This window comes from Gracilinanus agilis, chromosome 4, assembly GCF_016433145.1.
Source record: "Gracilinanus agilis isolate LMUSP501 chromosome 4, AgileGrace, whole genome shotgun sequence".
Classification (NCBI taxonomy): Eukaryota; Metazoa; Chordata; class Mammalia; order Didelphimorphia; family Didelphidae; genus Gracilinanus; species Gracilinanus agilis.
Genome location: NC_058133.1, coordinates 31,817,976 through 31,829,364, shown reverse-complemented (window position 1 = coordinate 31,829,364; position 11,389 = coordinate 31,817,976). Strand labels below are relative to the sequence as shown.

Sequence of the window (11,389 nt, the reverse complement as noted above, 5' to 3'; positions counted from 1 at the left end):
TTAAGGGTGAGAGAGAGAGAGAGAGAGAGAGAGAGAGAGAGAGAGAGAGAGAGAGAGAGAGAGAGAGAGAGAGGAGAAAGGAGAGAGAGAGGGAGAGAGAGAGAGAGGAAGAGAGAGAGAGGGAGAGAGAGAGAGAGGGAGAGAGAGAGAGAGAGAGAGAGAGAGAGAGAGAGAGAGAGAGAGAGCGCGCGCGAGCACAAGCAACCAATACTTTGATTTGTTTGATGTGTTGGCACTTTTTAGAGACCTTCAGGATTCACTGGGCCAGCACCAATGAGTTCTACAACTTGAAATGATGATTTTCCACCCAAATGGCTCTCAAACTAGCTGAAACAGACATCCACACACCCACACTGCCTCTCCCTTTCTCATATGCCAGCATGTTCATTATTACATGTTAGCTCTTACCAAACAAACTGCTATAAAAAGCCAGCCATTAATAGACTTTGAGGAAACACTTCCCCAAGGCTTCACAGGGAGTTGGAGCAAACTGTTTGGTAGAGAAGGGATTGAAAAATATTCAGGGAAGCTAAATAAAGCACTACAAAGAAAAGTAAGGGGTGGGGGCAAGGGCAGGGCCATTTTCCACCACAGGCATCCTTTACTAAGTCTCACAGGATCCTTGAAAGGACCTAATCTGATGAAATAACACCCATAGAAGCACCTTGTGCCATCAAAGTACAATCCAAATGTTAGCTGGAAACAGTTCAATCCTCCAGGTCTTCAAATGTGCCAGCCAGTGTGGCAGAGGTGTGAGCTGGCAGCTGAGAAGGGAGCCTTGCTGTGCCTGGGTATGAGGCAGCTGTTTCTTTAAATAAGTCACTCTTTCCTTGCTGAGTTCTGGTTCCTCATCTGCAGCGTTATGAGTACTTGGGGGAGTGGATGCCTCACATCAGTCTCCCTAAGCCAATGTAGCAACAATGCCTCTCAGGCAGGCTTCTTTCTTAATGTAAATTATGGTCAGTAAAAAATCAATGAACAAACATTGATCAAGTCCCTATTATGTGCCAGGCACCATGTTGTTATGTGTTGGGGACAAAGGACTTCCCCCCTCTAGAGAGGGTGCCATCGGGCACATGGATTGGGGGAGGGCACCTCAAGGATCAAGACAAGTTTCATGAAGGACACGGTGTCTATTTTAACTATGAATACAAAACTGTGGTACAAAAACAGTGATGTACATCTTGTGGCCCAAATGTCTGAAGTAGTTCATCTCTGCTGTCCTAAATTCCAATGAAAACTATCCTATGATTTCAACCTATGTTGTTCCCCTTCTTAAGTTCAATGGTTCTACAAGTTTAGACAAGTTTGGACTGTGGGCAGAACCCTCTGTAACCCCCACCTAGGGGGGATCTTGGCCAGGTATATGTGCTATTTTTGAGATGGGCTCCTGAGATCCTATGGTTTGGAGTTGAGGGATCACTAAGCAGCCACTAAGGCCAACCTCCTAGTCTGATGGGGGTGTGGAAAGGACTTGCCCAAGGTAACAAAGGCTTCAGTATGGGAAGTGAGATATGGGTCTAGGCTCCAAGGCTCTTTCCATTGTCCAAGGCTGGTAGCTTTTGGAAAGGTTATCTATTGAATTAGATAAATAAACTGGTGTGACATCCAAACTCAGACACAGCAAGCAGACCAATAAATAACTGACTGGCTAGGTGATTGCTGGCCAGGGCACACTGAATCTGATCTGGAGCTGGCAGGGGGCTTTCCCTGAGGTGATGACATTCTCTTTTGAGGCCATGATAGAGTCAGGCTCTGAGTCACAGAAACTGAGAACTGGAAGATCCTCAGTGGTTATCTACTTCAACCCATGCACCAAAAGAATGCCCACTAGAACATATAGAGCAAGGGAATATCTAGCCTCAGCTTGAGGACCTCCACAGAGGGGAGGCATTCATGGTCTCTCAAGGCATCCTCTTCTACTGCTGAACAGTTCTCACTGGTAGGGCCTTTCTGCCATCCAGCCTGCAGCTCCTTGCCCCACTGCTCCTGTCCTCATATCCTCTTCCCTGGGCCAGCTCTTCAGATGTCTGCACAGTATCATAAACCCCCAAGTCATCTATTTTCCAGGTTAAACAACCACACTTCTCCCAAGCAATCCTCATGTCGCAGACTGAGGGCCCTTCATCAACCTGGCTGTCTTCCTATGGAAACATTCCAGTTTGTTAGTGTCCTTAAAAGATGGCTTTCAGACCCAAACGCATTCCTTTGTGCCTTCTGACTGGGGCAGAGGGCAGATTCCCACTCCTCTGTTCCTGGAAGCTCTACTAGCCTTAAGGCAGTTCAAGATGGCATTAGCTCTTTTGGCTGGCGCGTCCTACTACTGATTCATGTTAAGCTTTGTAGTCTACCAAAACCTTCGGATCTTTTTCAGAACAACAGGTACTTATCCAGGCCTCTACCCTTATACTTGTGAGGTTGATTTCGGTATCCAAGGGCACATTTTTACATTTATCTCCATGAAATTTCATCTTATTGGATTTAGGGCAAGGCTCCCTTAGGGCCTGTCAAGATCATTTTGGATCCTGACCTAGCTAGCTGGTATATTTTAGCAGTCCCTCCCAGCTTTGAGTCACCTGCAAGTCTGAGGAGCAGGCTACCCATGCCTTTATCCTAGTCACTGATAAAAACTGGGCAGTACAGGCTCAAAGACAAGTCCCTGGAGTACTTCTGCTCTCTGTTAATGAATCATTGACAACTGGTCTTTGAGAGCACACCTAACCAGTTCTGAACCCATCTGACTCAACTGTCGAATCCCTATCCTTCCACCTTCTTCATCAGAAGTGTGATACAACAAAGGAGTCGCTCTAGTTCTTAGAAGAGACAACAGCATCTGCAGGGAAGGGGTAATGAAGAGACAAACTAGTCCTTGTCACCTGGTCTTCATTTGTGTACACTGATGGGCTCGCAGAGATGGTGGCTGGGCAGGGCCCCTTCAAGTCCCCTTTGGCTTGGCTTCCTAAGGAAGAGGAGCCAGCCAGGAGGCACTCTTGTTAAATAAACAGGAGGAAATGTACCAAACAGGTCCCAATGACTAATTCATGAGCTTTCAACACCAAAAGCACCTCATGCAACATTGATGACTGGCTGCAGGGAAGATTCTGTAATGCAAGCTTGAGGAGTCCTCCTTGGTACTCCACCAATGTTCCCTTGTTTATGCTAGAGAAACAGGATATTCAGAGGCTCTTTCAGGCAAACACCCATACTCTCGTGCCTCTGGATAAATACCATTCAGGAAGCACTGCAACTTCCCTACCCTGTGGTCTATCTTCTCACCAGTGCCCACCTCTTCTTCTAAGAGTCTTCCTATTCTCTCACCTGCTGGGTGAGGCCCTGGGGGGTGGGGGAGGGGGAAGCATAAGCTTGACCAGGAGCCTGGAGAAGGTATTGCTTTCCAAGAAGGCTCCCTATTTCAGACCCCTGACAACATCTGTAAACAGGGGCTGGCTTTAGAGCTGGCTTGCACAGGTACTGCCTCCTTTTAGAATATTCTCATTTTAGAGATGAGCGCAGTGACCAGTAAGGGGCAGAGGTAGCCCTTATCCAAGACCCTGTCATGGAGGGGGTTAAAAACCAGCCCAGCAAAAATCCACTTTTATAGGAAGCCTTTTGTGATTCCCTTCAATGCTTGTGCCTTCTCCTTACTATTTCCATTTATCCTTATCAAAAACTTGTTTGTTCCTTGGCTCCCCATGAGACTGAGCTTCTTGAGGGCAGGGATTCTTCTGCCTTTCTTTGCATAGTACAAAGTGCATATTTAGCACCGTGCCTGGCACATAATAGGTGCTTAATAAATGTTTCTTGACTGATTTCTTTTCATGGAAGGTCTTGGAGAGGAAAAATGACTCTTTTTTAGGACTCATAGCCAAATGTCTATTCTGACATTTAGACAGAACTGGTTAATTGAAGTAGATTTAAAATCAAAAGCAAATGTTTTAAAGAAGATTGTTTAAGACCAAGGAGGGATGGAGGCCAGTGATTGGCAGGTGTTCTTTTGGAAACCTTAAACTCTTGCCTGACTCTGATCATCCTCTTCCTTCTCTTCTGATTTAATTCAACAGCCACCGATTAAGTTCCTACTATGTGCAAGACAGTATGTAAGGTCCCTGGGAAACAGGACGGAAGCTGTGTGTGGTGCCTGATGTGGAAGTCTTTGTGGAAGGCTGTTTATGTAGGCACTGCAGATGCCAAAGCTTCTCCACCTGTTTCCTTATCATTTGAGGTCCAGAAGAGACCACTGGCTTCTTAATTAGACAAAGTGCAGGCTTGTGGTTTTCTCTGACTCATCTTTAAGAAGGGAACATGTACTACCTTACAAATAAAACACTGCGCCTGACAGCTAGTCCATCAATGTTTGTGCCATTTTACCACCCCGTACGTATCTCATTCTAAAACCTACAAAGTGGGCAGCTGGGTAGCTCAGTGGATTGAGAGCCAGGCCTAGAGACGAGAGGTCCTAGGTTCAAATCTGGCCTCAGACACTTTCCAGCTGTGTGACCCTGGGCAAGTCACTTGACCCCCAATGTCCACCCTTACCACTCTTCCACCTGGGAGCCAATACACAGAAGTTAAGGGTTAAAAAAAAAAATAAAACCCACAAAGTTTAAAGAGAGTCGGGATATAGGGAAACTCTCTTTGGTTTTCATGAAGCACAAACCACATCCCTGATGCCTTGCTATGGCATGGAGGTACCCAGGACTATGATGGGCATGTTGGCAAAGAAACAACAGGACAGGCTCCACTACACTGGGCCCTGCATCCCAAGAACAGCCAATCTAAATCTGGAGAATGTCTTATCACCACACTGGTCTGATCAACTGGCTCATTAATCTATGTACTGAGGCACAAAAAGGTTACAATTGGAGGGGAAACAAGAATCATCCCTTGCCCCCATGCAATCCCAGGTCCCTAAAGTTCTGAAAACCATAGCTGGCAGTTAGGAGTAGGAGTCCCATTCCTGGACTGAAGTACACCAGAATCACTACCAACTGGCCATGGCACTCCACCTGGCAAAGTGTAAATTCAAACTCCAAATCCCACTCCCTCATAAATGTACCCTCCTACCCATGGATAAGGTAAATGGATCAGCTGGCTCCCAAGAGAACAGTAACAGGTGAGCTCCTCACCTGAATAAGATCTCAGAACTGAGGCCACCATTCTCTCCTCCAAGGAAGGTCCACTGGAAGCTTGATTAAGGGCTAGCTATTCTGGGGACAGACTGGGAGCCTGAATGATTGTGGAGAGCAGAAAGAGAAAAGGGGCTGGGCTAGAGGTGGCAGAATTTTCTTGTAATCCCTGTGAGTCTTGGTGCCAAGGGCTTTCTAACTGTGGACAAGCTTAACTCACTTGGTTTCCTTATACAACCATGTTGTCAAGGGTAGTTGGTGAGCATGTTCACTGATCAATTTATAAGTGGCTGGCTCACAAAATGAACCAGGTAGCTTAAATACTATCTTGGAGGTTTAGTGTTCCCCGAAAGATATTTCTAGACTATCTGGTGACAAGATAAGATGTTGGGAAGATTCTCTGCAAAGTTGCAGGTTGACAAAGAGGAGAAATATCCTCACCAGGAGGCCCCTCCCAAAGTGGGTGGAGGTCCATCCAGAAGCCACATGGATCTTGAACTCAGGACTATTAGGAAGGGGATATTCTGGCTAGGTCAAGGTTTCGCTACACCTGAGCCCCCTGGGGTTCTATGAAGCTAAGGCTTTTTAGAGAGCAAGTCCAGTCCATCTTCAAACTCTCTCAAACATGACTGAGCCCATCCTCAGGCTGCCTTCCTCACTGGAGGAAGCCTACCCCTGTTCTCCTCTGCCAGGCAGGCTCTCAATTCACCATCCCTAGAACGGCCACTATGGGCAGAGCCCAGCTGTCCCTTCCCCTGATCTTCAGAGCAATGTTCTTGGTTCTGGTGAGGGCCACTGTGTTTCAAGTATTGTTGCTGTCCCTCCAGCACCTAACACTAGCAGGGCCTCAATAAACAACCAAGGAATAAATGGAACTATTTTTCAATAAAATATGCTCCTTACGTTTAGAAATATCTTGTTCCCACTAATTAAAGCTTGTAAAAGAATATCATGAATGAAAATACAAACCAGAAGCGGGGTGGAGTGGGAAGGTGGGAGGACAGAGACTTTTTAGGAAGATAACCAAATTAACCCAGCTTGAAGATTCTGGCAAATGCTGAGCTTCCCTTCTTTGGTCCACCACAACTCATCTATTTTAAAGCTTCTTGTTCACACACACACACACATTCAATGATGTCAATCATGTCCCAATCTCTATTTCCTCTCAACAGAACATGAAGTTAAGCAAACACACGAGCCATGTCTGGCGGCATCTGTCATCCCACCTGAGCTCTCAGGATGCTTTTCTTACTATGGAAAGGGGGAGGTTACAGGAAAATGCTGGCTTCTACCCAGTCTCTTAAAAAACTCAAGGATTCTCCAGCTTGTGCTTCTGTCCTGATTTTTGTGTGGGACTAAGCAATGGAAGGCCACTCGTGGTGGCCTTCTTTCGGATTGCTGCAAGGCTGGGAGAGAGGGCAAGTATCCACAGTTGCTTCTTTATAGATGAGGAAAGTGAAAATGGGGCAGTGGTGGTGCTGCTGAGATCAGAGGCCATTTGGTAGTCCAGGCAGCTCATTACAAACGAGGAAACAAGGGCCCAGAGGCTTGAAGTACGTTGGCCAGGGTTAGAGAAAAGGCAAGAAGCCAGGATCTGTGCCCGGGACCTCGGGTTCCCTCCCAGGCCTGCTCTCTTAGCCCTGAGCTCTTCCTCCCATCACTCTCAGCAGGTCTTTCCATTGTGTTGACCTAGTCCTCCTGGGGTGCTTCAGTGGGACATGGAGGTGACCTTGGGGTTCTGGACCACAACAGCCACCTCTGGCCACCAGAGATAGCTCTGTTTGTAGGTGAGACAACTCATTAACTTGCCCAAGGAGTGTAAGCACAGGCAGAGAAGGGGACCCCATCTCCTCTGACCCAAAACACGCTGAAACACAGTCTCAACAAAATTGGGTAACTTGGCCCACAGTAGGGGCTTTAAAAACGTTTGGTGAACTCCTTGGTGTATTTGGGAATAGAAATGACTCCCATGTGGCCCCTTGGCCTCTGGGATTTGCTGTTCTCAAGCCGGGGACAGCGCACACTTACGGACTCTGAACTGCTCCTTGAGGAGGTCCAGGTCCTCCTTGAGGGCCACCTGCATCCACACCAGGCCCACACAAGCCACCACACACGCGGCCAGAATGACGAATGCGCAGAGGGGGTAGCAGATCTTGCAGCATCGGAAACAGTCTCCTCTGAAAACAAGCACAGACTTCGAGGTGAGGGGGGGTTGGGGTCAGGCCTAGCCGGGACAGATAGGAAGTCTCGAGAGGCTCCAGGCAGCCAAACCCCAAATGCTACCCCAGGAGTGAGCCTCTGGGCCCACTGAGGGATGGGCTCGCAGTCCGAGCCCCAGGTTCGAATGTTGCTTTGAAGCTGACTGGCAGGTGACCGCACGCGCCCTCCCTGCTCGGGGGCTGTTCCTAGTTTCCTGTCTCTGTGCCTTTGCACCTATCATCCCTCCCGCCTGGGATGCTGTCCCTCCACCTTCCTTCCTAAGTCACTGAGGGTCCCCCCTGCTTTGCCCCTTGCCACGGCGCCGCCTCCCACCTGGCGAAGCGCGTGCGGCCGCCCCCAGGGCCGCCCCGGCCGCGTTCCTCCTCGTCCTCGTCGTCGTCATCGTCATCATCGTCGTCCTCATCCTCGGAGCTGGAGGCGGAGCCCGAGGCGGGTGGCTCGGTGCGCAGCAGCCGGTGGCCCGCAGCGCTCTTCCAGGCCCGGCGGCGGCTGCGGCGGCTGCGGCGGGCTCGCCCGTCCCCGGGGCCCAAGCCAATGAGCGCGTTCAGCTCCCGACGCTTCTTCATCTTCTTGGGCGGCGTCAGGGGGCCGCCCGGGGCCGAGCAACAGCCTCCGGGCTCCAGTGCGCCCGCCCAGGAGACGCGGCCCGCGCTCAGCCGCGGTTCAGTTCTGGCTCGGGCTCAGGATCGGCCTTGGGCGGCCGCGGCCTCCGCTCCCGGCCCATGGCCCCGGGCCGCGGCCGTCCGCCCCGCTGGTCAGCAACGCACACTCCTATTGGCTTTGTGCCGTGACGTCACGAGGGGCGCAAGCGGGAAGGCGTGGCCGTCTTAAAGGGACCGCCCCTGATCTCCCGGACCCCGAGCAGTCCGCATGGCTGCTGTTAAGTAAGTGCCTTAGATATGCCAGGCACTGTGCTAAGCGCTTGGGGAGACTAGTACCCAATTACGCCTCTCCCCCTACAGATGGGGAAACTGAGGCCAGGGAAGTGAAACCACTTACCCAAAGTCCCAAGGGTAGAGCGAGAAACGACCTCAGAGGGAGGTCCATGCCTCCCACCTCCCTACCTGGAGGGAACACACTGGACCAGTGCAACCGCCAGCCCAAAGACGTACAACTCTGTGGCAGCCCAGCCGGGACTCTCCATCCCAAGCTTTTCCCCCTCCATGTCCATCTGTCAAAGTTCCAGTCCTGACCTCAGCAAAGAGACTGGCTGTCTGACCTTGCCCAGCCTGGGCTTTCTCAGTTCCCATCTCTGTACAAGGAGAAACAGGGCTAGATTCTCTAAATTAATTGGTGTCGACCAGCTTTTATGAATCTTTATTCTGTGCCTGTGCTGGGCACTGAGATCGACATACAGAGGAAGGCAAATTCCTTGCCCTCCAGGAGCTCACTACCTAAAGGGGGAAAGATTATAAGATTAGACAGAGTAGATGAAAAATAATCTTAAGCCCATTAGCCCCCTTTGCCCTTCTGAGGGTCTAAAAAAATTACAATTAAATTTAAAAAAGCAATCTGGGCGAAGACTTGGTGGTGAGGACACAAACACTGGAAAATGAGGTCCTGGTGAGTAAGGATGCTTTCATTCTTTTTTACTTGTAGCCCCCAGAGCCTGGCACTGGACGTGGCACAGAGTAAGGCCTTAGGAAATGATTCTTTGATTCATTGTCTAGGTGAAAGCAGCAGCCCAGAGAGGGAAGGGAAAGCCCAAGGTCACAAAGCTAGGAAGGGAACCCAAGAGTCCTAACTCCTGGCCTGGAACATCTTGGCACTTCTGAATCCCCAGGCTTTGTTTATTTAAATGTTTTCCTGCTGGATTTCTTTTTCAGAACTGGCCCAATTCATCTGAGGTCAGGGAGTGGGGCTGAGTAGGAAAAAAAAATGAAGGGTGTGTTGGGGGGAAGAAACCAGTTATTATCTCAGTGGTTGTTTCCCTCATGATACAGAACAGGACAGAAATGCTTTGGGGATGTTTTGTTCAGGCAGCCCAGGACACAAACTCTCTGTTCTCTTCTGCCCAGAGTCCAGGCCAGTGACAGTCTAAGGATGACTGGAGGAGAGAAGGACTGTCTCCAGGGCAGCAGCAGGTTATCTATGATTTGATGGCAGCAGCTTCCAAAGGCAGTCACCTAAGTGACAGATGAGAAGGGAGGGCACATGCTCCCTGCGTCATATGTCCTCAGTTTTGTTGTTGCTCTTTTTGTGGTCATAATTATGTATCAGGGATACAGGAAATGCTAAGTATGAAAATAAAACCAGATGTGCTTTGGGGAGGTAAGAGGGGCTGAGGCAGCCAGACTGAGCTCCTCACTTTCCCCTCTGTCCCCAGCTGTGAGGGGCATGCTGCCCTTCCCTGCCCCCATGCCATCTCACCTCTAGTGGGTTGGGGAACAGTGCAGAAGAAAGGGCTTCTTACCCATACCCAGAGAATGAACCCAACACTCATCTTAGGGCAGCTCTTGGACATTACCTATGAGCCAGAGAGCTCACTGGGTGTCAGAAGCACAAGCTAGCCCCAGCCGCGGCCCATGGCTGATCCCCAGCCCAGAGCAGTCAGTTTTGGAGAAGCTGCCTGAGTGTCACCCGGAGGGTGGTGGGAATCAGTCTTAGGGGGACGCTTGCATGTTGTCTCTGTTAAAATGTAAACTTCTTGAGAGCAGGGAGTATTTCCTTTGTATCTTCACGGTTAGCACAATGCCTCATGGCACGGTAAGTGGGTGCTCATAAGTGCTTATTGCTTCCTTAATTGTTAAAGATCGTCCCATCCAATGGCTCCATCTTACACCTGTGGAACTTGAAGCCCAGATCTTACTGGTCATACTGGTATTAAGTAGCCCAGCTGGGAATCAGATCAAAGGTTCTCTGGTTCCAGAACCAGGTGTTAGAACTTGGACCCCAGCACTGACCTACTTTCTGTAGGTGTATAGACTAGTGAACAGATTCAGGTCCTAAACCCGTGACTGGAGCCATTGCCCAACCAGTGCCTATCCATGACAGCTATTGCCAGCTTGTTCCTTGGCCACAGTTTCCCTGGAGCTCACCCCACTCTTTTTCTCCAACATTGGCCAACTGCTTACCCCGTGCCCCACCCACCTGGAGGAATGTGGTTTTGCCCTGGGGCACAGATCCAGGTGGTGTCAGCTGTTTGACCCAGCCAGCCATTAATCCATAGTACCACCCTAACTGCCAGTAGATCTATTGGGAAAATATCCTCCCTAAGCCTTCAGTCCCTTTCTGAACTCTTACTCTATTCCTACTTGTTTCTTCATTCTCCTTCCATTGCTCTGCCATGAACTTATTTTTTAGAAGCAAAGACCTATAGAATACCCTAGGTGATGTGGGGGTACAGGCTTTCCTAGATACCCCAAACCCTCAGAAAGCATCTGAGTACATAAAGAACTTATTTTTCCTTGCATTCCTGCAGTGCTAAGGGAAGGTGACTTTGAGCTGAGAGGGATATCCCCTCTGACCTCTCCCCTCAATCTTGATGAACACGGATAGGCACATCCCAGTTTGTTACTTCTGATAAGCATCTGTTTTATATCCCAAATATCTGATTATTCCCCAAACCAAACAGTTCACCCCCTTTTGACTTTGAGGCAAAGGACGAAACCACATGACACATCTCGGGTTCCAGAGACCCAGTAACACACCATCATCATCCTATCTCTACGAACTTACACCCTGGTGTCAAGAGGGTATCAATATTCCAAACTCCATCTCCTCTGGGAGGCAGCATTCCACCTACTCTGCTTCCCTTGACCATTACATTTGAGTTACATTCAAATTAATAAATCTCTTTTATCTTTAAGCTAGCTATTGGAGTTTGTCATTCTTGACAAAGAGTACCTGTCCAGATCTAGGATTTTACTTCAAAACTCTCCCACAACATAGGGACCCAATCTGTAATCTTCGAATGTTGAATTGTGGGGATGAACCAAGATGGGAGTACTACAAACCTTCCTTCCTTCCTTCCTTCCTTCCTTCCTTCCTTCCTTCCTTCCTTCCTTCCTTCCTTCCTTCCTTCCTTCCTTCCTTCCTTCTCT

At 49.2% G+C, this 11,389-nt stretch overlaps 1 protein-coding gene across 1 annotated transcript in view; it reads right to left on the bottom strand.

Annotated features, from left to right (window-relative positions):
- The window catches only part of EFCAB14 (EF-hand calcium binding domain 14), a 40,065-nt gene extending 32,017 nt beyond the window's left edge, over positions 1-8,048 (bottom strand). Inside the window, exons 1-2 of the mRNA XM_044674819.1 lie at positions 7,659-8,048; positions 7,155-7,303 (exon numbers count right to left, since the gene is read on the bottom strand). Of these exons, the coding sequence (XP_044530754.1) occupies positions 7,155-7,303; positions 7,659-7,912 (403 nt within the window). The 5' untranslated portion in view covers positions 7,913-8,048. The remainder of the gene's footprint in view (positions 1-7,154; positions 7,304-7,658) is intronic.
- Positions 8,049-11,389: the final 3,341 nt, after the last annotated feature.